At 45.8% G+C, this 27,500-nt stretch overlaps 2 protein-coding genes across 4 annotated transcripts in view; both read right to left on the minus strand.

Annotated features, from left to right (window-relative positions):
- The window catches only part of ahr1b (aryl hydrocarbon receptor 1b), a 26,763-nt gene extending 13,521 nt beyond the window's left edge, over positions 1–13,242 (minus strand). The window contains exons 1-2 of the mRNA XM_035520881.2: positions 12,197–13,242; positions 10,632–10,819 (exon numbers count right to left, since the gene is read on the minus strand). Of these exons, the coding sequence (XP_035376774.1) occupies positions 10,632–10,819; positions 12,197–12,237 (229 nt within the window). The 5' untranslated portion in view covers positions 12,238–13,242. The remainder of the gene's footprint in view (positions 1–10,631; positions 10,820–12,196) is intronic.
- A 2,605-nt stretch (positions 13,243–15,847) lies between these two features.
- Positions 15,848–27,500, minus strand: part of ahr2 (aryl hydrocarbon receptor 2) — a 42,124-nt gene continuing 30,471 nt past the window's right edge. The window contains exons 1-10 of one of the 3 annotated variants that reach the window (XM_081705930.1): positions 26,825–27,232; positions 25,469–25,599; positions 24,652–24,741; positions 23,348–23,465; positions 22,441–22,580; positions 22,141–22,343; positions 21,735–21,844; positions 21,313–21,454; positions 19,413–21,183; positions 15,848–19,224 (exon numbers count right to left, since the gene is read on the minus strand). In XM_081705930.1, coding sequence (XP_081562056.1) covers positions 19,138–19,224; positions 19,413–21,183; positions 21,313–21,454; positions 21,735–21,844; positions 22,141–22,343; positions 22,441–22,580; positions 23,348–23,465; positions 24,652–24,741; positions 25,469–25,599; positions 26,825–26,846 — 2,814 coding nt within the window. In that variant the 5' untranslated portion in view covers positions 26,847–27,232 and the 3' untranslated portion in view covers positions 15,848–19,137. Of the gene's footprint in view, positions 19,225–19,412; positions 21,184–21,312; positions 21,455–21,734; positions 21,845–22,140; positions 22,344–22,440; positions 22,581–23,347; positions 23,466–24,651; positions 24,742–25,468; positions 25,600–26,096; positions 27,233–27,500 lie in introns of those variants that run through there. The other 2 variants (XM_081705931.1, XM_035520882.2) reach the window with 2 other exon arrangements.

Below are 27,500 nucleotides of genomic sequence, written 5' to 3' on the forward strand. Positions count from 1 at the left end.
AATGAATTTCCACAGGTCTTTTCACAAGTCAAAAGGTGTCAATAGTGCCAAAAAGTGCCAGTGTCTGTCTGCTCCCTCTCTCTTCCTCCCTCCCTCCCTCCCTCCCTCTCTCTCTAGAGAGTTTTTCCTTGGCTTGTTCACTGGGGGCTTGGACTTGGACATTTGTAAAGCTGCTTTGTGACAACAGCCGTTGTAGAAAGCGCTGTATAAATCAATTTGACTTTGACTTATTCAATCAGCAGCTATGCTCCGATCACGCTTTCTCTCATAACAAACACTAAATTAGTGTAATTCGTTTTAGTAACTTCGTAGGACGCGCACACATGTTTCGGCATTGGATTATTTAGCGGACAGAAATTAAGGTGACATTTAAAGTCCGCTAGTGCAGCGGTACTTTGGCACCCATCTTGGGGTAAAGCACTGTCTCCATCGACCACTCTTACCGTAAACGCAACACGGCAACTCATTTTAACCGGACTATCACCTCACTAAAATATATCTCCTAATTGTTAACTAAACACAACCATTTTATTCATCATTTTATTCGTATGAAAAACAATTCTATTGTGACTAACAATAACTGACATTGCCGTTCATTCCGCACGGAAAGGTAGATATTTAAATAGTAACATCACAGTTATTAAAATATCAACTTTGTTCTCATCGCATGTGAACAATTATAATGATAATAATAATATGTTGAATTATTGTTGGTATTGTTAATAATAATGATTTTTAAAAAAAAATTCTTCTCATTCGAGTGCCAGTAGAAGAGCGATACAAACGACATAGCAAAAAAATCACATATGCGTAAATACAGACATACTCATCTTGTTTCTATAACTAATTATTAAAGACAAATAATAATAAATATTAATAATAGGTCTACATACATGCATACTATAATAATTATTCTTGTTCACTGTGAAGAGAATAAAATGAATATTTACATAATTATATGACAATTTAAATTATTGTAATTATATAATTTTCTATTGACTCACAAAATAATTGTTTTTCCTAATAATTAAATGAGTTGTATTTAATAATCGGGAGATATGCTGTCGTGAGATATTGGACATTATGTTCCTGCTTGAAGTCAAATTCAAAGTCAAATTTATTTATACAGTGCTTTTTACAGATGTTGGTCACAAAGCAGCTTTAAAAATGTTCATGTCCAAGCCCCCAGTGAGCAAGCCAGTGGCAAGGAAAAACACCCTAGAGCACGAGGAAGAAACCTTGAGAGGAACCAAGACTCAAAGGGGCGGCCCATCCTGCTCTGGTTGACACTGGACACTGGGTAGCGAGGTAAACCCCATGCGGCGCTTGCGTTTTAGCGATAAGGACTGGTCCAAGGAGGTGGTAGCACATGTGCTGTTTCAAGTCAAAATGGGTTCAAAGCGAGCATTGCACTGGTGGATTTTAGCACACTAACCAGAAAATACATCTCACAAGATTCTGGGTTAAGCAAATTGCATTAAAAACAAACAGAACTGAGCAGGATTCTGTTGTCATTTCTACATATGATACGTTAATGACCATAAACTCAACCTTCTCGGGGACCTCCGAGCTACAGCCTATGTTTGTGACACCTAGCACGGTTCCTGACCCAGATGCCATGTTATGACATGATATAATGAACAGGTAAGAGAGCCAAAGGGTAAGGTCCAGATGTCCAGGAGACTTGCTAGTGTGTGTGAGAGAGAGAGAAATAATGGTGACCCCTTAAATGATAACTGTAAAAGTAAATGTGTAAATTCCACAGTGACTCTCATTTGGCAGTGCTGTATACTAAATAAACACTAAATGGGAAATGAGATTAAAAAAAACAAACCAAAACAAAACAAAATGTCATCAACATTTTTCATTTTAAGATGTCTTACAGTGAGCTCCTTCACATGTGGCCACTCCCACCTACAAGGGCGGGGTTACAGGCATTTCTGTGCTCTTTACAGCCAGTCCTGTAGACGGTCCCCACCCACTGATCTCGCTGAGATCAAAGGCGTTGCGGTCTTGGGAGGAGCTGGGGGCAGCATAGCAAAGCTCTGAGAATCAGCCATCAGTCGTGTAAACATCACTTCTGAAGGCCCGTCCAGCTGGAAATCACCGAAGCCAAGAATGAGTGTGTTTATCGCAGGGCATCACTGGGGATTTGGTGGGGGGGGGGGTGATGGAGAATATGCTCACATGCTTTTGGTAACAAGATAATGACTGGGTGTCCGTTTAATGGCAAAAATATTATTAAAAAAAACAGCTCAGAGACACCGGATGCATACCTCACTGAGGCAAACTGAGATTGGAAAGTATGAGAATTAAAGTAACTGCCTGACTGTCAAAGTGTTCGAATTAATTATCAACCGAGCAAATATTAAAAGCCAAATGAGAGAGACTTATATATATCACAAAAAGGTCAGAGCTCACCTTAAAGTCTTTTAAGCTCCTATAAGGCCTCTCTCTCTCTCTCTCTCTCTCTACCTCTTTATATATCTCTCATCCCTCTTTGTTTTCTTCTTCCTGTCTGTGTGTATGAATAAGGCCAAGATGACAGAAGCAATGAGCATACAAGAAGCAGAGCGAGCGAGAGAGAGAGCGAGAGAGAGAGAGAGAGAGAGAGAGAGAGAGAGAGAGAGAGAGAGAGAGAGAAAGGAAGAGACCAAGGAGGAGTGAGAGGAAAAAGACGAAAGATGTGTTCAACATTAAATATTAAACCAGATGACATCACAGGAACACATTCCTACAGGGAGGTAGGGAGTGCCGCCTGTGAGCGGAGCCAGAGCTAAGGGAGATTCTGATAGCCAGGGATACTGAGGAGCCTTGCTTATGGGGTTATGTGGTTCATATGGTGCAATGCTTGGAGCATAGACGCAGCCAACAAGCGATCAAAATAATCCCAACTCTCATGACTTCAAGACCAGTGAATACACTTGTTACACCCCCTGACACGCACACATACACTCACATTACACTTGCTTTCCATCTCATGCTCTCTCCTTCTGTCTTATCAGGCAGAAATATAACTAGGTTTAAAAGATTTGATGAAATTGTTGTTAAATTGATATCAGCCTGCAGTTTATATTTCCCTTCATTTTGTAATCTTACTATTCTTATTCATTTTGTAATCTGTTACTGGCATGTGTTTGGTGTATTATTGAAAGTACGGTAACATTTTTTAATGCTTTGCCTGTCTCTTTTTTTTCACCTCACTCTTTCTCTCTCTGTCTTTTCCTTAATAATCTGCTCGTTCCTTAATATGCTCTAACGCACCCACTGCCGCAAAGCTCACCCAATGGTTTCCTGCCCACCTCTCCGCACAAGATGCTAACTGGGTCTCAAGCCCCCCATACTGGCTATCCTAAAGGCCCTTTTCACCTGATCATAGACTCCAAGCAGCATTCAGGAAAAGGTTACCGTCCTCTTTACACATGCAAACATTTGAGTCCAGTTGCACATAAACACTTGTGCACAGATAAGGCCAAAATCTTTAATTTCTTCAATGTGCAAAGTCTTTTACAAGCAATTAGATGTATACACATAAACACACACACACACACATTCACAGCTGTCTTCATTTCTGCTAGCAGTCTGTTCACATGACCCCTGAATTTTATGAGTCACTGACCACAGTCTCCTTTTCACTAAGGTTGTGTGTTCTAGCTTGTTTTCCAGTGTATTAACAGAGCTGTTTGGATGTGGAACCAAACAGATGTGACCAAAAGGACAGATGAAACTTTGGTATGGTAAACACACTGTACAACTATGACAACATAAACACAATGTTCAACTGTGACATCATAAACACACTGAACAACTATGACAACATAAATAGAATGTTCAACTCTGACATCATAAACACACTGTACAACTATGAAAACATAAACACAATGTTCAACTGTGACATCATAAACACACTGTACAACTATGACAACATAAACATGATGTTTAACTGTGACAACATAAACACACTGTGCAATTATTATAACATAAACACCTTGCACAACTTTGACAACATAAACAGAATGTTCAACTCCAGTAACATAAATGCATTGGGCAATTTGGGTAACATAATCACACTACACTCACCATGCAGAACAACAGCATCACAGCTATCAAAATGGCATTTATTTTTAAAACATATGTTTTGAAAAAAGGCTCTCTGTCTCTCTGGCCTTTTCTTTTTCTGTTCCAAACAAAACTGTGAGTGCACTCCATTCAAACACCGCAATAAGTGTTTAGCAGTGCACTCCATTCAAACACAGCAATGAGTGTTTAGCAGTGCAATATGTTCAAATACAATGCTAAGCATTTAGCACTCCATTTTAGCATTTAGCACTCCATTCAAACAAAGCTCTAAACACAGCATTCCACACAGGAGATGCAAATAAATAATACAACAATAATAGAACAGTCATACCAACAAACCTATCTTAATCTGAACTGAATTAAATCAGATGTACCAAAAGTGAGAGAGATGGAGACAAAGAGAATAGTCACACACAGAATGTCAAACTCCCAAGTTCGCATAATAAACTCCCATAGTTGTTTAAAATACCACAGCCCTCTGAATGAACACATTGTCTTCCAGTATCACGGTGTAGAAGACATAAATATCTCTCGCTGACACCATGGTGTTTGAGCTTGTAAACAGAGAACAGGGAAAACAAGATTTAGATGTGACTCCACGCTGTAATTTCTTGACTACACACAACCTCTTTTACAGCATATGCTCTTATCTATATAATATTCCATATTTTATCAATATCATTATGAGTGCTCCCTGGGAGTAGATCTTGGTGTTTCCAGCACCTTTCTCCACGCACATGAGCGTGGAGCGTGGAGCACAGGACCACCACCTCCATCCTGTACAGGTGGTACAGATCCTTTCAGAACCCTCAGAAGGACGTTTTTGAACTGTGAGCTTTTTTTTTTGATGCCACCAGTGTTCAGAAACAGGTGGTTTCCACAGATGGAGTTTCTACAGGCCACCGACTGGTTATTTCTTCCTGAGCTTTACGGGCGGAGGCGAGAAAGGGCAGAATCTTTACCCTTCTCCGTCAGCGCCGCCCTGATTCCCAGAATTCTCCTTCAGGAGAACTGACAACTGTCTCCACTTCACTTCACGCAAAGCGGAGGGCGCGTAAGATGGGCTGGTTCCGAAAATGCAACGCTGGCCACTTCATCTTCTGAAGCACATGAAGCCTCCTAAGACCTCTAAGAAAGCAGCAACAATGATGTGTGTGGTCAGCTAGCCCAGTTTGTGGCGTTGTTTTAAAAATTGTTCGGCGACATCTGGGTTTAGTCTGCAGCCATGGATCATAACAGGTAATAAAATTAGAAAAACACAAATAATTGAACTGTACTAAGGCAAAGAAGAAAAGTTATTATACGGCAGCCATTTATGCTAACAGAACCTAACCAAGGCCTTTTCAACCAATACTTTATTAACTATTACCTGTTTATAAGTGTCAGGATGTTTTCAGTTACACATGCGGAGGTGCATTCGTTAACCAAAAACGTGAGCTCAGATTTAACATCTGCATGAATCTGCACAGAGCAGCATGGTGGGTAAGAGTCTTACACTAGGGCACACAACTCCAATCAGGAGTTTCACGGAGCTTCAACAAAAGTCCTCAAAAAATATATGGGCGGCTTGAATTCACAGACACCCCTGCTTTGTATTCTGGCCCACTACCACATGACACAAACCAATTCCATGAAATGAAATGCCTTTGTCTTCAAAAATCCAGACTGGGCCTATATTATAATGACTAGGAGAATCTGCTTCTTGTAAAGGCTCCTGAAAGAACAATATTGACCTTTTCTTTAGTCACACATTCAATCTCTTATTCAGTAGAAGGTCATGCTGTAGTCTGTGTACTTATGTGAAACCTCAAACCATTACAGAACCAAATCAGTGAGACCCAGCCGAACTGATCCATGAGTAGAGGAGTACAATGAAATGAGCGCCCTGTGCAGAGGGGTGGGTGGGGCTAATTTGCAAAGATGTGGGCGCGGTTAATGTGTGGAGAGGTGGGTGGGGTTCATGGGCAGAGGGGTGGGTGGAGTTTAGGTGCAGAGAAGTGGGCGGGGCAAAACGTGAAGGGAAAAGTCGAAGTATATAGTTGCGAAATGTCTCTGCTTCACTTCTTTCTAGTGCCTTCCGTCTGCACCTCTCCAGGTTGGGCTGGTGTCGGAGCTTTAGCTAAGCTTACACTTTGAGATAATTTCTGAGAGATGGTTAGCACACACACACACACACACACACATACACACAAATAACATGTAACAGATGCATAATCCCATGGGATATGTCGATTTGCACGTCTTGTAAATGCTGATTAGAGAGATGGAGAGAGAGAGAGAGAGTGAGAGAGAGTGAGAGAGCACCTGTGCCAGCCTTGTACGGTATTTCATGAGTAGAGCATATGTTCTTTCTCGTCTTTGTAGAAATCTAAACTCATAAAATAGGTGCATTCAGATGAGAGTGAAGTGCTAACATGCTGGCAAGACAACACACATGTAACACAATATTACTGCAACAAACCTTTGACACGGTGTCCTCAAACTGAACACATCTTAGCAGAATATTATGAACACAGACTGAACACAATACTACTAGGTCTGGCTTCATCAGTGGTAGCACACGTGGCGTTAACACTATCACGTTCACCTGAAGATGCTGTTACAGTACACACCCTTAACATAGTGTAACTCTCAACACAGCGTTACCTGCACGTGGTGCTCAGGTTGAACCCAGTGAGAAAACAAATTATAAGAGAGACAAAATAAGCCTGCAATGTTCCCAGGCCTCCTTAGCTCAGGAGTTCAGGAGTTCAGGAGTTCACTGCATTGGTTCTGCTTGGTCTATCTCCCCTTTTATAGTCCCCTTCAAAGGCTCATCATGGTATCAGTAAGAGAATTAACTGATGTTTTTCTAGCCTCAGGAGGAGAGAGGGCAGGAGCTACTGTGTGATCTGGACGGCGTGAAAATGCGGCGCGCACACACTCATTCTCCCTTACCGTCTCTGACCCTTGCGCATGCTCTCTCTCTACCGCTGTGTCACGCATCAACATCTCGAAATCAGGCTCGGATGCGTTTGAACTCGGTCAGTAGGGGGCGCCACACGGAGACTACGCTCACGCTCTGTCGACAGGTGCCGGTGAGGGCTGTTTTAGAGCTCCGAGCATAAATGTGTGTTTGAAGAAGCACAGCCATAGCTGAAACATCCGGAAAATGCCAGAAGAAATGAACATGATTCGCAAGACGTGCAAATCGACAAATCCCATGGGATTATGCACCTGTTACGTATTATTTGTGTGTGTGTGTGTGTGTGTGTGTGTGTGTGTGTGTGTGTGTGTATGTGTGTGTGTGTGTGTGTGTGTGCATGTGTGTGTGTGCATGTGTACACACTACACATGCATGTGCATGTGAGTGTGTGCGTACATCTTCACAGCAAGTGGAGGTGAAACCTCCTTTTCACTTATTGTTAAGGTCTGTGCCACAGATACACACACTAAGGGTACATGCACATATTTACCTGACAGGCAGTCGAGCAGCTAAGCATGAAATGAACATACCTGCAGAAAACAGCATACCCACGGGCTTTGCCTTTCAGGAACTGTGGTGGTCACGTGAGAACCTTACGACAGTGGTCTCGAAAGGCAACATTTTCCCTTATCCACACTACAGCATAGAGTCTGTGCAATTCTGTGTTTTCAGAATTTGCCACTTTGGAGCCAGATTTAAAAATATGTTTTAGTGTGGATGAATGGGTGAAGTGTATGAAATCAGACGTGTTTTCCAGTTGATCCATGTTAGTATGGACTAGGCCTTATTGTGAATAGTAAACAACAGGCTATAAGTTAATGAGAGAGCAGTTAACGATCAAAGTTAAGAAGACTCCAGCTACATACTCATCTAAGATGGAGCATTTTAACACTTGTGGCATTAACCATTCATAAACCACTCTAAAAGCACTCACAAACTGTTCATAAACCATTCAGCACTGGAAGAAGAGGACATGTTCGCACCAATGCTGCAGTTTCTCTCTGTTTGTGTGTGTGTGTGTGTGTGTGTGTGTGTGTGTGTGTGTGTGTGTGTGTGTGTGTGTGTGTGTGTGTGTGTGTGTGTGTAGTATAAGCTGGTGAACTGTTTGATTGTGGCTCGGACTGATCTGTCCAATCAACTCGAAGTACCTGACATGAACATCTCACAAAAGAACATCAAAACCTCCTTCAAAAAAACATGGTACAGCCTCCTTTCAAATCTGTTTCAGCTCATTTTGTTATTCTGTTCTGACTTGAATTCGAATTCTAAATTAAATACATAAAAATGTGTTGTTATTAAGTTTCTACCCCCACCCCCCCCCAAAAAAAAGACATATGAGAAGAGTATACCAAACACAGAGCACTGGGACCAGTATACCACACACAGAACTGGGAACAGGAGGATGCCCCCCTCCCCTGCTTTGAGTCTTGGTTCCTCTCAAAGTTTCTTCCTCGTACTCTAGAGAGTTTTTCTTTGCTACTGTCCCTCTTGGCTTGTACACTGGGGGCTCGGACTTGAACATTTGTAAAACTGCTTTGTGACCAACATCTGTAAAAAGCACTGTATAAATAAATTTGACTTTGAATTTGACTTCAAGCAGGAAAATAATGTCCAATATCTCACGACAGCATATCTCCTGATTACTAAATACAACTCATTTAATTATTAGGAAAAACAATTATTTTGTGAGTCAATAGAAAATTATATAATTACAATAATTGAAATTGTCATATAATTATGTAAATATCCATTTTATTCTCTTCACAGTGAACAAGAATAATTATTATAGTATGCATGTATGTAGACCTATTATTATTATTATTATTATTATTATTTGTCTTTAATAATGATTAGAATTGTTATAGAAACAAGATGAGTGATTTTTTTGCTATGTCGTTTGTATCGCTCTTATACTGGCACTTGAAGGAGAAGAATTTAAAAAAAAAAAAATTATTATTAACAATACCAACAATACATTTTGATTTGGTTTGAAGTGTATAGCACACACAGAACACTGGGAAGAGGATCCCACACACAGAACACTGGGAAGAGGATCCCAAACACATAATCATTAAACTCATAGCAAAGACCCCCCATTCTTCAGTCCTATTTTATCAGCATAATAGTTTAAGATATAACACACATAACACACATAACTTCACCCCACACAGCCTTTGGGTACTACTGAGGGCAGTAACACATCAGAAGCCTTTAAAGGTTCTTCCAAGGTCCTTTAAGGCATTATTGCCACATATTTCTATATTGTGATTATATCAATAGAACACAAAATTTACCCAAAAATATTTTATAGATAAAGCTAATCTTCTAGACATAATAATAAACTAATTTCCATTAAAAAGCAACTTCCCTCTGACTGCTGTAAATATTTGATTCATCTAATTAATTAATGAATCATTTTTATAATTATGAAAAACTTAACTAAAAATGAGAATGAGAAAGTCTAGAATAAATCACACACACACAGTTTCTCATTTGCCTACTTTGTTTTTCGACAATGTGAAGACAATTACAACAGATACACAGATGCTTTCACACGCACGTGCGCATACACACATACTGACGTGCTCGCACCGCGTGTGCTGAATAATTAACGAGGCATAAAAATGTCTCTCTGCCTCAGCTGGCGGGGGCTTATTTGAACATTTAACGAAGGGGGAGTGGTCATGAGTTGGTCTGGAGTACACTGGAGCATTAAAACAACACGATGGGAGCCACAACAGTGTGTGTGTGTGTGTGTGTGCGTGTGTGCGTGTGTGTGTGCTTTAGGGCTGAGAGAATGGGTGTCCTGTGTCAGTGTGCTACAGTGCTGACCCATACTGATGTTCAGTCATAAATAATCTAAATGCAAACCTGTTTTAAGAATTTATATCATGGAAGACAGTGGCACAGTTTTACACAGGCAGGAGAGAGGGTCAGATTCTTCTTCTGTGTGTGTGTGTGTGTGTGTGTGTGTGTGTGTGTGTGTGTGTGTGAATACCAATAGATATATTAATATGTTATAGATATATTATATTACTTTTTTATCGCTTGATCATCATAGTAGCAGTGATACTGTTGTAATAATATTTTGAATGAGGAGCAAGCGAACCTGCCGGCTCAAGCCTTAAAGGGCTGTGGTCATGGTCACAGGTCACAGGAAGTGAATGTGAAAGGGTAAGTAAATGAAGGAAGTGATTGAACCAGATACACACTTCACTGATGCTACACTGTGAGCGAAGAGACGCATGGTCACTAATAACAGAAACACTTCAGAGGAATTTTAGCTGGCTTTTAGCTACTATTTCTTCCCCAACTCACTGCAACACCTCAAATGTGATCATGTAAAGAGCAAGCTTTCAAAAAAACCCACAACAAATAAAGTATATATATATATATATATATATATATATATATATATATATATATATATATATATATATATATATATATATAGTATGGACGATTGTAAAAACATGTAAAAATGATAAGTATAACTCCTTAAAAAAGCAATACATTTTGATACAAGGAAAATATAAACACACACGCGCACACACACATATACACACACGCGTCTCTGCACTCTCACCAGAGAAGAAGCTCTTGGCGCGGAGGTAGGAGACACAGAGGCGCAGGATGGACAGCTTGTCCAGGCTGGCCGTGACGGCGCTGGGGAAGGGCAGGAGACCCGCCAGACGCTCCAGCTCCCCGTTCAGCCGGTCCCGGTGCCGCTTCGATGGGTTCGACTTCACACCTTCAGCTGGAAGCGGATTCACCCTACACACACACCCACACACACACAGCGAGAGAGCTTGTATGTAATTATACGCTTATTTTGTAAAACAGATTAAATACGATCACCATACTCAGGATTCACAATAATTAAATATATATCAAATATACATTTAAAACATAACATCTACATACCACATTACTGTTATATAAAAATATGAGAATACATTTATATAACTATATATTATACACATTATATAATTGTAACTAAATATGTGCACTTTATCCAGGAGTTATGAAAAATGTAAGACACAATGTTTTCATATACACATATTATAAAACACTTTTGTTGAAAACACAATATATATATATTGTAATTACAAATACTCTTTCTCTGATATATAATAAATATTTATACAATTATTATAAAAAATAACTACAAATAAGTTTATTAGATATATTTTCAAAAATATTGATACAATAAAACTTTATTGATCCAACAGGAAATTGCAAGTGCAGGTGCCATGAAGGTTTACCAATAGTAGTAGCAGTAGTAGTAGTAGTAATAATAATAATAATAATAATAATAATAACAATAATAATAATAACAATAATAATAATAATATAACAATAATAATAATAATGATGATGCTAATAATAATAATAATAATAATGAGAATAATAATAATGAGAATAAGAATAACAATAATAATGATAATAACAACAACAATAATAATAACAATAATAATAACAATAATTAATACCAATAATAATAACAAGAAGAAGAAGATGATGATGATGATGATCATTAAACATTAATAAACCTAAACCTAAACATTATTCTTGTCAACATTAATAACTATGTAGTTTATTATTGTAGTTGTTGTTAATGTTGCCTTTTTTCCCTGTTAATAGCCTATAGTTTTTATGACTAGGGGCGGCAAATAGAAATGCAGAAATTACTCCATACTTTCAGTCTTGCTCCGTCTGCAGGTGTTACACCCTCCACGCTCGAAACTGGCATGAATTTAATCGAATGAATAGTATAGTATAATAGCGGGGTCAGCTGAGGTCAATTTTAACTCCTATCTGAAGAATCTTCAGAAGATTTTTAAGGAGGTAGAATATAAGGTGTTAAATTATATTGATTATATTATCATATTAAATTAAGCTGTATGATCTTAACTAGACCCCAGTGCTTAACTGGGCATTCTTATATGTGACAGATAGGCCAGTTTTCCCAGCTATGCACTTCAATGGAGCTTTGTCCCCTTAAAGCGTATTCGGCACAATAATCAGAACCGAAAGGTGGTGCTGTATCGACCCAAAGTCGTTTCCCATGAGTTAGAGGTCACGGATGAGCCGAGTTGACCTACCTGGGCTCGGTCGGCTAAGGAGGATGAATAAACGTGCGCTACTTACGTTCTCTGCGTAGGCTTTCTTCGTTTCCGTCCCGCGTACATTTTGGACAGTAGCCCAGTCCTGGGGTCCGATGGTGGGAGCAGCGGACAAAGAAAAAGAAAGAAGCAAGCAGGGAAAGAAACGCGTTCCGCTCTTCTGCAACGGCCAGCTGCGCGCCCCCGAGCGACCCCAAACCCCGGCAGGGTTCACGCGGGGGGGGGGCTCGCGCGGCAGACAAGCGTCTCGGACGAATGAAAAGCGGAAAGTCCTCGAGCGCTCGCGAACGCACTGCTTTAGCCAATCGCAGGGCAGAGAAGCGCCGCGTGCAGGTGGGCGACGTGCTACACGGCGCGTTCTGCGCGATGCCGGGCAGTAACGTTTGCGGACGCAAAGTGTTCATTGAAGTAATTTCTAATTGTGCGCGGTTGTAGGCTATGTTTAAACGACAAATGCATTCAAGTAGAGGTCTCAGTTCTGGTTCAGCGTAACTCCTGCACCCCACACCCGAACCTACTCGTGAAGGGTTTGATATCTTGTGCAACTGGATCCCCAGAGATGGGGTTGAGAATCCCTGTCTTATAGGTAAAAGGTTAATGTAATCTTAATAACAGCTCGTGAGCCTTGTTTTCACTCAACCCTGACAAAACAAGTTTTCAGTCCAGCTCTATGATTTTGTAATAAACCTTGATGGTCTCCCAATCACACCATGTTTAGTGGTTAAAGATCTTGGTGTAGTTATGGATCCCAGTCTCTCGTGAGAAGCTCATGTAAATATTTCTATGATAGCCTTTCTCCAACTCAGGAACACTGCAGATAAAATATACTCTCATTACATGATACATAAAAGCTAGTCCATGCATTTATCACTTCCACATTAGACTCCTGTAATGTATTACTATCTGGCTGTACCACTAAGTGTATAAACAAGCTCCAGTTAGCTCAAAATGCAGCAGCCAGAGTTCTTACTAGAACCAGAAAGTTAATCTTAGCTACAGTGCACTGGCTCCCACTAACATTTTGTATTTTTTTAAATAAAATAGTTCTAAAAACTGGTCTTGCCCTGCAGTACCTTTGCAAACTCTTGGTGTGTTATGATCAGCATGGTGCACTTAGATCAAAAGGTGCAGCTCTTTATTAGTACCAAGAATAAGAAAATCTACGTCAGGCAGCAGAGCCTTTTCCTATAAAGCTCCCACACCTTCCTGTAAATGTTCGAGACTCAGACACAGTCTGAATATTTAAGTCAGGCATTTTATTAACTACTTCCCATCTTAGGTAAAGGTGTAGATCTGGTGGTCCAAGGGCACTGAGAGTTCTGGTAAACGGTGATGTTATGATGCTGTCACTTCACCTCTCTTTTGTCACTCGAGTTTGTTGGCTGAGAGCAGCGGAATGTTGATGTTCCAGGGAGCCTCGTGCCTGTGGTTCCTTCTGGCTCTTTCCTTCTAGCTGTGCTGTCAAAGCGAGATCAGCCGGAGTCCATCTTTGCACATTATAGATGCATACTTTACACACTTTAGTATTTGGATGTGCCTAATAATCTATTCTCTTTTTTTTCTGCCAAGGTACATCTACTCCTGGGGTCATACTGTTGCTGAGCCTAAACCCGTCTCAGCTGATGCGGCTTAATTATGTGGTTTCAACCAGAACAGGATGGGCCCCCACTTCGAGTCTTGGTTCCTCTCAAGGTTTCTTCCTCGTGCTCTAGGGAGTTTTTCCTTGCCACTGTCGCCCTTGGCTCGTTCACTGGGGGCTCGGACTCGGACATGCGTAAAGCTGCTTTGTGGCAACTGCAGTTGTAAAAAGCGCGGTATAAATAAACTTGACTTTGTCTTTGACTCCTGCGTGGGCCGTAGGATAATACTTCTTCAGCTTGTGTTCTGTCAGTCTCTTCTAATCTAAAGAACACTATGAAAATCTGTTAAATTTGGCGGGCTTCAGTATGCTTACACATGTAAACTGTTGTCAGGATATTGTCCCATGATCTGTCTTGCTTTTAAGCTTATCGTAAGTGGCTAATAAGGTGTTCCAGAGTAAGGGAACACTAAACCCAACCGTTATCATTGAGAAGGCACACAGGCTACTTCTGATCCCAGAGGAGAGTCAGTCTAACGAACAGAGTCGTTGCTAACTAATGCGAACTGATGGAAACAGGTGAGCAGAGGAGTAGCCAAGCTATCCCCTTATCCCAAACCAGTGACGCCAAAGTGCTCCGTTTCCAAACAGGGTCACGGGAAAACGGTGTAGGGGCCGGCACCGAAGCCATACCAGCCGGCGTAAATAGCTCAGCTGTAGCCCGACACTACGACATACAGGGAGGAAAGAAACGGTCGCCGGAGTTACTGAGAAGCTGGGAGGCGCTCCTTTCATGCCGGAGAGGTCAGCCGAAGCACTGGGAGCACACACTGGACCCAGGGGAGCGGTCAGATCCCTTTAGTTTCTACCTTGGGGACATCCTGAGAAACCGCTATCGCCCATTACCCATGCGGGCTCGGAGGAAGCTTATGTGTACTTTGAAACTATTTCTGAATCTTTTTTAATAATAAATGTATCAACAAATAGGGCATTCATCATTACTGGATAAAAAAAAAAACCCTTTCAGTCGAATGCTAGTTGGTGACTGAGTACATGGTTGTCGGTGCAGTAGAAATGTTACTTGACCAATTGTGCTTAGAGCACATGGCACGGTCACCATGAGACTATGTACACTAGCGCCCTCTTGTGGAAAGATTAACAAGCCAGTAACGATGCTTTATAAGCGATTTTTTTTATTAATATAAAGATGTGAATATTGATGGGCACAGCAAACGCATGACATTTACTAACACAAAACAGAACGAGGATAAAAGCCATATAATCAAAGATAAAAGTATAAAGATTTTACAGGCTGTGCGGAGAAACAGGAGATCGTTTATACTAGGCTTGTGAGCATAAAAAGACCTTGCTGAACATCATAAAAGCATACAATAATATTGTAAATTATACACTGATACTGCATTTAAAAGAAGGCAGATGAATGTCATCACAATGGTTGGGGACAAATCCCCCCCCCCCCCCAAAAAAAACAAAAGCAGCAACAACAACAACAACAACAACAACAACAACAACAACAACAACAAACAGATACGTGAAGCGGGCAGTGTTTCCGCAGATCTGTTGAGTTCACAGGTGGCCTTCCACTGGCCCACAGCAGCAGGGTGGGTGAGCGGAAGCTCCACCCCCTGCCCCGCCCATCCGGGAGACACCTACAGCCACGGAAGCTCGGCAAGCCCATGATCAATCCGCCCACCTGTCAATCACCTCTTACCTGTCAAGTCTCCCCTTATTTTCAATACTTTCAATACCACCAGGCGTTTTGAACAAATTTCTTTTTGGAAACATAAATCTATATATTAAATGGATATCGCTAATATCTGTAAATATTTAAATATCATCAAATATCTGGACATCCAGGAGGCTGCATCATTTCTGCCTACTCTTGTGTTAGACAAGGGCAAAAAGAACAAAAAAAAAACCATACACACACACACACACACACAAAATTCTGTAGGCACTCAAAACTGCCCTTGCTAGGAGAGAACAGGAAGCAAACATGCTCCTTCCCCCTCTTCAACGCTCAGGCTCTGAACAACACTAGTGTAAACAAATTTCTGGCCTGTGGCGGCAGGCACACACACACACACACACACACACACACACACACACACACACACACACACACACACACACACACACACACACACACACACACACACACACACACACACACACACACACACACACACATACACACCCGCCGATGGCTGGCCAGACCCATGATTACACCAGAGCCACGCTCACTATAGCTGCCAGATCATGAACCCGCCTTTACTTCCCAACACACTGTGACTGCGAGAGAGGGAAGGAGGGAGAGAGAGGGAGAGGGAGAGAGAGAGAGGGAGAGGGAGGGAGGGAGAGAGAGATGGAGAGAGGGAGGGAGAGAGGGAGAGAGAGAGAGAGACAGAGAGAGAGAGAGGGAGAGGGAGAGAGAGAGAAGAGAGGGAGAGAGTGACAGAGAGGGAGAGAGAGAGAGAAGGAGAGTGAGAGAGAGAGGGAGGGAGGGAGAGAGAGGCTCTAGTTCTCTGATTTCTATTGTGAAGCAGTATAAGCTGTAAGCTGTACTGGTTCTGGTGCTGACTGCTAGGCTTTTAAACCCAACAGTGATCCAAAGCTTTCATCGCTTTCATTTTTTCCATGTCGTTTTACCGCCACGCCTTACTTGAGTCTGGCAGATGGGCCGCACCGGTTCGGTCTGGGCCGGTATCTGTTCTCGGGCGTGTCCGATCAAGGCTGGGCAGCTACCGCGGATTCCCAGTGTTGAATGGAGACCTGCGGCGAACGCTAGGGGTGTTTGGCTCAGCACCGCGGGTGTCAATTCCGCCCTCTCTGGAAAGCGTGCTATAGTGGGTATGCACTGAGCTCACTATCCCGCCGGGACGCACCCCCTCCGCCGGAACGGCGAGGGTAAAAGCGTTGGGGGTGTTTATTAGGGCAACCAGCAAGAGCAGGAATCGAGTCATTATCGGCTTGCGTTAGGTTGCGTTGTCGAGTCCAAGCAGCTGGACTCCACAGCGATCCACCCAAATTCAAATCCGAAGGAGATTTCAGGTGCGTAACTGCAATATACTGTAGTAAGAGATGCAGAGATATTCAGAATTGTAGTATAAAAACATTGTTTCTTTGGAAACTCTGTGTACCTTACGACAACTCCCGCCCAGTGTGACATCAAGTGCATACCCTCTATAAATACAGGCCTATTCTGAAGACTGAATCAAACCGAACCTGAGGCTCCAGTACTGGCACAGAAACAAACTAGGCTTTTTGTTTTTAGACAGAAATGGTTGGGTGGGGTACATTCAGCCATAAACAAAGGAAAGCGTTCTGTCTTTTACAACAATCTTGCAATCAGTCATATTTCCTTGACATTCAGGTAACAAACATTTAGAGACATTAACTTTGGTACATGTACACGCTCATAATGCTATATGACCATGTTAGTCGTGTTAAAAGTGTCCAAATATGGCACGTGGGAATATGGATTCGTGAAGCCTCTCATTTCGTCACCGGTCGTGCTCTGGAGGAACAGGACGCTGTACATGTCGAGTAAAGACTTCTGACTGATCGACTGTTGCGAGTCAGTTACTCATGGGGGAGTAGAGTTGGGGGGGGGGGGCACACAGAACAAAATAACAAACAAAGTGACAAACAAACAAAGTGACAAACAAACAAAGTGACAGCTGCTCCGTGGACTGGCTTCTGTGCGCTTTGGGTTTTCACACTCCTCATCAAGTGTTTTTGATTTCGCCGTCCCACTGCAGCTCGCTACGGAAGGCACCCACGCGCCATGGCGCGGACCCCGATGGGTGGGGTGGGGTTTGGGGTTGGGGGTGGGGTGGGGTTGGGGGTGGGGTTGGGCGGGGTCGGGTGCCACTGTGGCGGGAGCGTCGGAGAACGTGGGCACAAGAGTGTTCATCAGTAAGAAGCAGAAATGAAAAAAAAAAAAAGGCTCATTAACACATTTGATTAAATGCTTATAAAAATATAAAAGCGTATATATAAGGCAAAAAACCCCACAAGCAGAATGAATATATGACGTTCTGCGTCATGATTTTGGATCATTGTGATAAAACGGGTGGGGGAGAATGTTCCGGAGAGGGAGACTGTGGTGGCTGGCCAGAACCCAGCCGAGATATCCCTGTTCACAGTTTCCACACTTCTCGCGTCTCGTTCGCTGCGATGAATTCATCCAGAGGGGTCCGTCTAAAGTGCAATTCGGGTTCCAAAAACACATTTGCTGGGGTGTGCTTTTCCTCTCTTTTCTTTCTGCTCTGGGAACAGAAGATTATAGTGTCAAGCTCCTGGACTCGAGTGTCTGGGCCTCCGAGAGCATGTGACCACCGGGTTTAGTGGGGGTCTTCCCCTGTTCAACTTCAATCCAAAACAGTACTCGGGGGAGGTCTGCTTCACTGTGGCAGTCAGTCAAGCTCCGGTTGCCGTGGCGTTCTTGCGGCAGTCAAGCTCCCGGGGCGGCGCAGAACGGGCGAAGTGCAGGTGGCTTTATCTTTGGATATGACGTACTTTTCCTTTAAAAAAATTCTAACAAATTGTTTGTCTGTTTTACAGGTGTGTACTTCACCTTCTTAAGTGCACGGAGAGTCGATTCCCAGGGAGCAGACGAGGGGTGCTCAGCATTTCCCTTTTGGAGTCTGAACTTTCGAAAATAAATAGAAAGACGGCTGTGCGCCTTACATGGCGTTCCCCAGAATCTTGTCCCTACTGTGAAAAGGTTCCACCTTTTCTACTGCATACTTCATAAGTGAGCTCTGGGTGTCTCCTCGCTGACACACACACACACACACACACACACACCCACCCATTCGTGCGCGCCTGTGTACACGGGTGCAAACACAGTGCACATACAGCGCACAAATCGTGCACACACACACGCACGCACACACACACACACACACACACACACACACACACACACACACATGCGCGCGCACACACGCGCACACTCCTTGCCTGTCCATTACTCTTGTTTATCTCGAGAAAGAAACAAACACAAAGTATGAACGTAAACCAGAGACGAGGGAAATGTATGAAATGTGAAAATAAATATGTCCTTTCCCATAGTTCTGTTCTCTCCAGGCAGGGAGTGAATGAATGGATGAATGAATGAATGAATGAATGAATGAATGAATGAATGAATGAAGGAATAAAGGTGTGGTAGGGCTTCATAGGTTTGTTTGACAGAGCGCCAACGCTGCCTTACATCTTGTTCATAAAAAACCAAAAACAAAAGCAGCTGAACGTGAAACTGAAGAAGTGTGTACGGTGTCTCCAGAGGGACATGTCTCCTTTTTCTCCACTGGAAGGAGAGTACTGCTCGGAAGTCTGTGGGTCCGGCGGACGGGCGTGCTCTAATAGTTACTGTTTTGGTGGTTGTTGGGTAAGCAAGGCCGGGAGGGAAAATGGGAAGACCCGTTCTTGATTGGACGGTTTCTGACCTGTGGGCGGGGACAGATTAGACCTTTCAGTGCCGGTGGAAAAAGTCGCTTTAAGCGCGGTGGCGGTGCACATATCGGCAGGCGAAAAAGCACAAAAGAACACACTAGAGTCTACTAAACGATGTGAATGTAAAGAAGGCTGTGTATGTGTGTGTGTGTGTGTGTGTGTGTTCGCGTGCGTGCGTTACCTGTGTCTGGCTGCTGCAGGTGAGGAACTGCTGCTGCTGGAGTATGTTTTCTGGGTCCAGCGGCACGAGGCTGGGGATGGCGCCCTCTGGTGGCAGGGCCATGCCGTTACTGACGCCCTCGCCCGGCGCTCTCTGGTAGAGGCACGGCCCCTGCGGCAGGTTCGCCATCTCGAACCCTTTCGTCTTTTGGCAGGCCGAGATCGTGGCTTCCGGCCCCATCGAGGCGTAGCGCAGCCCGTTCACGGGCGCCCTGTCGAACATGCAGCTGCTGGTCGGCGCAGAGGAAGAGACGCCGACCGCCTCCCCCTGGTGGCCGTATACCGCACTTGCGCGGGGCTGCATGAGTGCCTCCTGCTGGCCATAGAGCGAATTAGCAGCGGTATGCGGAAACGCCGCTCGCTGGCCGTAGGCCGCGTTAGCGGTGGCCTGCGGGTGGGAGTTGGACTGCTGGACTGAGCTGTGGTTGGTGTGCAACAGTAGCTGAGCGAACGTGTCTCCCTGGACGTCTGCTGGCTGGTTGTAGAGGATACGGTGGTGGCCGCCGCTGACGTTCGGAACGCCGGGAACGTTCGGAGCGCCGGGAACGTATGGAACGCTGGGGATTTTTGGAACGTTAGGTACTGTGGTCAGAGCCTGCTGAAGAGGCTGAGACCACGCTGGGGCTCCCCTGGACATGTGCTGGAGGGAAAACTGTCCCTGGAGGCAGGAAGTGGGAGTGGGGTTTAGAGGGACATTCTGGGCCTGGGTCTCGCCGCAGGGTGTGGACCCCTCCCACTGACTGCTTGGCCTGATTGGCTGGTTGACCGGCAGGGAGTTGTGGTTGTGGAAGCCCATTGGCTGGGCTTGGTTCTGAAGGTTGGGCAGTCCTGCGTTGTCCGGGTACAGCGCCTGATTCTGGACTCTGCCTGTCAGCTCGCCCTGCTGGGCTAGCCCGGCCTGGTTGCGCTCTGGCCCGGGAAACGGTAGGAACCCGCTCAGGCTCACGAGCGGGTCCGCGAACCCGTCCTCCGGCACCTCCCGCTGTCCGAGAGCCATCTCTGGCCCGGCGCGCGTGAGCTCCAAGGTCCCGCGTCCCGTCAGGCTGTCCTCGTTGCCCGGGAAACCCCCTGGGTCCCTCCGCCCCTGGAAGTCACCTAGGCCCCCCTGCAGCTGCAGGTCGGTCAGGCACTCGGGCAGCTGCTCTGTCTGGCCGGCCATGCCCTCCTTGAACAGCATGTCCTCCACGTAGGAGAAGATGTCGTCGGCCACGATGTTGCTGAGCTCCACGGGCATCTCGCCGCTGTTGAGGCTGGTGATGCGCAGCAGCGTGTTCTCCCAGTCCTTCAGCTCTCGCTGGTCCACCTGTAGCTCAGACAGGTCTCCGCACAGGCTGCTGTCGTCAATGATCTGTTGCAGGCTCTCCATCATCTCCCGCACCGCCGTCTCCTCCTTGACGTCGCCGGCCGCCCCGGGGTCCGTCCCTGTCCCACTCACCGCCGCGGGCTGCCAGGGGTTGCTGGGGACGGTGAGCAGGGCGTGGCTGTCTTGGAAGGCCCTTTCCAGGCAGAAGGAGCTGGCGGGGTCCTCGCCAGGCTGGAAGACCGACTGGTCCTGCTTGAGCGAGGAGTCGAGAAGGGAGCCGGGGGCCGTGGCGGGGGGCTCGCGGGGCGGGCCGGGGGCCCTGCCTGTGTCCGTCGGAGGCCCCGTCTCGTAGAGGACGGCCTCGCCGGTGGCGAAGCAGAAGGGCAGCTGAAGCTTCCGCTGGCGGAGGTGCTCCTCGCCTTCCTCGTTACTGCGGCGGACGGAAAAGGAATTCAGAAAGAAAGGCGGCGTGAGACATGGGGAGACAGAAACGAGAAGGAAGCGAGAAAACACGATTTCCCAGACATCGGACTGCCTGGACGGGTTTGGGAAGGCTCACGTCAGGGCTCTCTGCCGAGCCACGATGAAGTCCGGACGTCCCCCCTTAAAGACAAGCCTGGCGTTGGCCTGCACCCAGATCCACGTCCCCGACTTTGACAGGAGCCGGAAAACCGTCAAGCCGCTCTCCCCTGTCTTGATCACTGGGAGGGGTAGGAGGAGAGAGAGAGAAAGAGAGCGAGAAAGAGAGAGAGAGAGAGAGAGAGAAAACAAGACTCAACCGTCAGAATTCAAGTTTATCGCTACAGCGTCCACGGTACGCATTTAGCGAAGGTCACGGGAAGAAGAACGCTCAGCAGGAGGAGCTTTTGAACTCTTCAAATGATATTCTTTGAAAAACCGACAGGCTGGCGTCTGTATTTTGGGCGTCGCCGCGCGATTCTCTGCTGGGGAACGGGGGTCTGGGTTTGGGGAGTGACTTACTCCGCAGGTGGTTGTCAGCGCAGTACATCATGTCAGCAGCGTGGATAAACTGGTATCCTGTTCCCCTCATACACAGCTCGATCTCAGTATAACCCAGTACCACCTTCCCCCTGGTCACACACACACACACACACACACACACACACACACACACACACACACACACACACACACACACACACACACACACACACACAAAATACAAACAGATAAGTGCTCATTTGTTATGAATCACAGGCCCCGTCTGATCCAACAAAATAAAAAAGGCAGTGAAGAAAACCCAAAACAAACTGCAGATCCAACATGTGGCTGTGGAATCGCAATATGTTGCTCTGGCCGATATCGTGCCGCCCCACAGTCGGGCTGCGCTGTGTTCCCGGGGCAAGGAAAGTGAGCGCGGTGGTACCTGGTATCTATGCCCAGGGGGGTGAAGTCCAGCTTGTGCTTGGTCTGGAACATGAGAGTCTTGCTGCGTATCTCCAGGATGGAAGGAGACTGAAGCGGCGTGGCTATGGCGAACAAGGCCAGTTGGGAGTGGACCACGGTGCCGTCCTCCGCTATTTTGTTCTGGCCGTGAAGGTACTTCAATCGGCCCTGGAAGTTAAGGGCCTGAGGAGCAGGAGGGAGGTCAGAGGTCAGCGCGCACGGACAGAAATGCATAAAACAGTCGGACCGCTGAAATGCATAAAAAAGACGACCGCTTTACCAGGAAGCCGGAGGAGTTGTCGAGGAGGCAGCGGAAGCGGCAGCAGAAACTCCGTTCCAGGAAGGAGGAGTTCTCCGGCGGGAGCTTCTGCGGGCTGTAGGTCGTCACGTTGCTGGTGATGTCGCTGCTGCTCAGCAGACCTGCGGGAACACATCGTGGGGGGGTCAGCGCCCGCTCGGGTGGGGGTGGAGATACGACATCACGGCAGAGGAGACGTCCAGGTGGCACTAATCGCTCTGCCTTTTTTTTTCCTCGCTCGGCGGCGACGTTTTTCCCTCGGTAGTCGTTTCGGGCTTGAAAGGAAGGCCGAATCCCGGCTCAGGGCCGCCCTGCTCGGCAAACGTTCCGGCGCGGGCTTCGTCGAGACTAACGGCGAGGAAGCTACGTCCCAAAACGCGCTCCCGCCGTTCCGGCGCGGAAGCCGCTAAAAGCGCAAAACGGCGCCGAGCGCGAGGGCCAGGTCGGTTTACGGCAACGTCTCGCTCGAAATCGACGCTTCAGCGCCTAAAACGAGCCTTTAGTTCCTTCCCGCCGAATCGTCGCCCCGTGGCGGGAGCAGTGGTTGCGCGTTTCCTCACGAGATACATGATGTGGGAGGTGGGGAGGGGCGTAACAGAGTTAAAACAAACCCAAAAAAAAAAGAAAGACAGAAATACTGTGATAAAAATATCGCTTGATATTAAGGGAAGAATGTTCTTAAATAAAGCGGGGGAAATGGGTCAATTTTTTCAAGGGATTTGCAGGTTTGGAACAGCAGTGTGAAAACAGCGAAAAACGTGCTAAAACGGCACTACAACCACCAACAGAAGCAAAGAGGTCAAAGAGACATGAGAGGGAGCGCTCATGCCAGCATCGTCTGCCCTTCCAGAGCAGCGTGGAACGGCTAGATCAGGGAAAGGGTGCCAACCATCGTCTTCGGTGAGGTCACAGCGCGCGGGGTTGAGGGCGAAGTGTAGCTGTCGTCGAAACATGGCCCGGTCATCTGTGTGGATCAGCTCAAACACACTCTGATGGACCACGTCTGACTGCACAGAGAGAACACACACACACACACACACACACACACACACACACACACACACATACACATGCCTGTTAAAGAAGGTACATTCATACCCACAATCATCTTATGCAAAAACTATTAGAAATGGAAAACAAGTCTAAGGGCAAACATCGTGTCTGCCCTTTAAGTAGCAGTGGAGCGTAACATCTGTAGCAAAACTATCAGTGTGATTCATGGACAAAGATTCAAAGAAAACCAAACAAAAACCCACACGCACAAACACATATGCTTGAACATGGACGCACACAGAGTAAACTGTAGCTAGTCAGACTGGATTGTTGCAAAATTAGACACACGCTCACACAGGCATGTGCATGCAGACGCGTACCCACATGTGCGCACAAACACATGCACACCTAAAACGTACACATACACAAAGTAATTTTGCACAATAACCCCCACCCCCATTCTATTTATGCACGTGTGTGTGTGTGTGTGTGTGTGTGTAAACGTGAGCCTGACGGAGCTCTGCTGGTGTTCAGGCTGCCACCTGTACGCCCACAGACCCCTAGGCATGCTCCTGCCCCCACACGTCTCCGTGGTGACCCGGTTCAGCAGCACGACCGGGCCAGGTGTCCGGAGTTCTGCAGGCCTAGCTGGCCCAGGTCCGATGTATTCCCACCCGGAGTCCCGCAAAAACAGGCCCTAGCTGCACGGGTCGTGCATAGACTCTCTCCTGCGTCTCTTGCCTGTGTCTGCTTGTATCTCGAAGTCTCAATGGGTACTTCGTTGCAGTACTTATTTGTCTGTCTCTGTCTGTCTGTCTCTGTTTGTGTGTAGGCAGTGCTGCAGACAGGTCTTTCTGGTTCCCTGTTAGTCATTCGACCGTTTCCTGTGGAAGATGGAGGAAACTCCATCTGCCCCCACCCACGCCCTCCCACGCCCACCCACGGAAACATAAAATGTGCTGAACACAAGTCTGTTGCACACTACAGTCGACTGAGCAGGGAGGGAAGATACCATCTCTTATCAAAGGAAAGTTTGATGTGAAGTTTATAATCTGCACTGACGTGAATTTACAAACATCTGCGCACAATGTGCCCAGGATAGTGTATCTGTGTGTGTGCGTACGTGTAGTGTGTTTGTACGAGTAGTGCAGTGCCTGTGTGTGATTAGTGTGTGTGTGTGTGTGTGTGGTGTGCTCCTACCTGATGGAAGCCCAGGTAGTCTTGTATAGTTGGTGAAGCATAGAACACATAGCCTTCAGCTGTTACAACCAGCACAAAGCCATTCAGAGCCTAAGGTGCATACACACACACACACACACACACACACACACACACACACACACACACGCACACACACACACACACAGAAATACCAAATAATGATTACATATACAATAATCTAAAAGCAGCAGTAATTTGAATAACAAAATCATCAAAGTACAGCTTTGGGAGTGGCTAGAGAATCTGGAGCATGTGTGTGTGTGTGTGTGTGTGTGTGTGTGTGTGTGTGTGTGTGTGTGTGTGTGTGTGTGTGTGTGTGTGTGTGTGTGTGATGGGGGGAAGCGTCTGGCGCTGAAGGAAGGCCAGTTGCTCATAATTAGACAGGCCTTTGTTAAGGTGTTGAACACAACAACAAAGAGTCAGAGAATATAACTGCTAGTCACGCAAAGGAACCAACAACCCTGAACAATAGCGACAGAGGGGGACAAAGAGAGAGAGAGAGAGAGAGAGAGAGAGAGAGAGAGAGAGAGAGAGAGAGAAGGTGGAAGAAAAACAGAGTGAGGAAGAAGAGAGAGAGAGAGAGTGAGCGTGTGTGAGTGAGAGAGAATATTGATGTATGTATGTGTATATATTGCTAATAATTCGTGTGTGTGTGTGTGCGTGCCTGCGTGTGTGTGTGTGTGTGTGTGTGTGCGTGCGTGCCTGCGTGTGTGTGTGCGTGCATGCCTGCGTGTGTGTGTGTGTGTGTGTGTGTGTGTGCGTGCGTGCCTGCGTGTGTGTGTGTGTGTGTGTTTACCTGCAGCAGCAACTCCCCCTCGGAGAAGTTCACTCCATCCAGGCTGCTGGTTATCTGGCCATTTCCACCCAAAGGTCCTGCTCTGTCCATGGGCCAGCCCCCGGCTCCGCCCACGGTCTTCTTCATAGTGGCTGAAAGAGACAAAAATGTAATAACATATTGATCAATTAAATGAAAACACACACACACACACACACACACACACACACACATACAAGTGATTGCTTATTCTCAACGTCCTTCCTACTGAACTGTGTGGTGGCAATACTACTGTTCCATTATCGCTGCTGTTTACACTCCAAAAATCTGAAGCAACTCGGACAGGGACTTCTCTCTCGGGCAGAAACTTTGAGGTGAACGGACATTTTTTCTTCGTGAATCCGGTACAGTGTCTGCAGTGCAATTTACACAATTCCCTAGAGGAATATTCCAGGAAAAGGCTTTGCGAAATACCGGAAGACGTGATGACCACACATTAGCAGGAAGATTAGCAGGCACTAGCATAGTAAGACTGGTCGATACAGTCGCCACACACCCCTCTACCCCTCCGCACACACACACGCGCACACACACACACCCAAGAGACTGCACCCCAAACAGCTGGAGACTTCTTTTCTAAATACTTTACCAATATTGGCCATTTCTCGTAGAGACACTGGGCAAAAAGGCAGCTGTCATGTCTCTTCAGCGCCCCCAGCGGACAGATGGACAGACAGATGGACAGACAGATGGACAGACAGCTAGACAGACAGCTAGACAGGCAGCTAGACAGGCAGGCCGCACCCGACAGGCCCAGCTGTCGTCATGGCAGTAAGATGCGCGTGACCAACGCGAGCGCGAGGCCGACGCGAGAGACCAACAAATACACGGAGATACGCCTGCTTGGTGTGTGTGTGTGTTTTTTTTTTTTTTCTCATGCCATTTGAGGTGCAAGGCTTTGAAAATAACTTTGGTCTTTTAGGTTTTATTTACAGTTAGGGAGACAGAGAGAGAGAGAGAGAGAGAGAGAGAGAGAGAGAGAGAAGGAGTCACTCATCTCTGTAATACTAAAGAGGACGGACACACACACACACACACACAAATGTTCCTGCTGTTGCTGAACCCAGACTGTCAGTTCTGAGTCTCTCTTTCCTAAAGAAACTGTTTGCTGTAAAAATCAAATCATTCTTAATTCTTCCTCTGCTCTCAATGTAGTTGACCAAAACATTTGGCATCCAGAGCTTCTTTAGAGAAACCATAGCAGCAGCTATTTTCAACCTGGAAGTCTGTCTGTCTGTCAAGTCTCTAGATATACAGGACATTATACAGTGTGGGAAAGCCACTAAAACAAATGTATTTTGAGAGGAATTCTCTCACGCCTCTCAGCTTCAGCACACATCAAAAGAGCTCAAATCAAAATGTGATGATTTTCCTCTGAAGTGTTCTTTTAAGTCGGAGGGCTGCGTGAATCCCTGTGGTTGAACTGCTGTCATTACCGACGGTATTTATAACTCCAGCCTCTCATAAATCCGTTATGGACATGGCCCCGCGTTCTGGACGTAACCGTCGTGTACTGGACCCTTTAGCAGCTGAGGTTCCTCTGATTGATCGGGGAATTGCAGGGCTGGACGTTGGACATTGCACACGCTTGGTCACAGAGCGGACCAGTAGGATGGCGTGAGAGGGGGTACCGCCTCCTTATTACACACACGCTTATCAGACACATCCACAGGACATCTTGTAATAAAACATTCTCTCTTGCTCTCTCACACACACACACACACACACACACAAACACACCACCAACAGGGGTAGGTCTGGTTTAAGAACTGAATGTATTGTACTGAACTGGTACATGAACTCCATTAGTGTGTGTGTCTCTGTGTGTGTGTGTGTGTGTCTCTGTGTGTGTGTGTGTGTGTGTGTGTGTGAGTGTGTGTGTGTGTGTGTGTGTCTCTGTGTGTGTGTGTGTGTGTGTGTGTGTCTCTCTGTGTGTGTGTGTGGGTGTGTGTGGGTGTGTGTGTGTGTGTGTGTGTGTGTGTGGGTGTGTGTG

The sequence above is a fragment of the Electrophorus electricus genome, chromosome 23, assembly GCF_041902795.1.
Source record: "Electrophorus electricus isolate QZ-2024a chromosome 23, ASM4190279v1, whole genome shotgun sequence".
Classification (NCBI taxonomy): Eukaryota; Metazoa; Chordata; class Actinopteri; order Gymnotiformes; family Gymnotidae; genus Electrophorus; species Electrophorus electricus.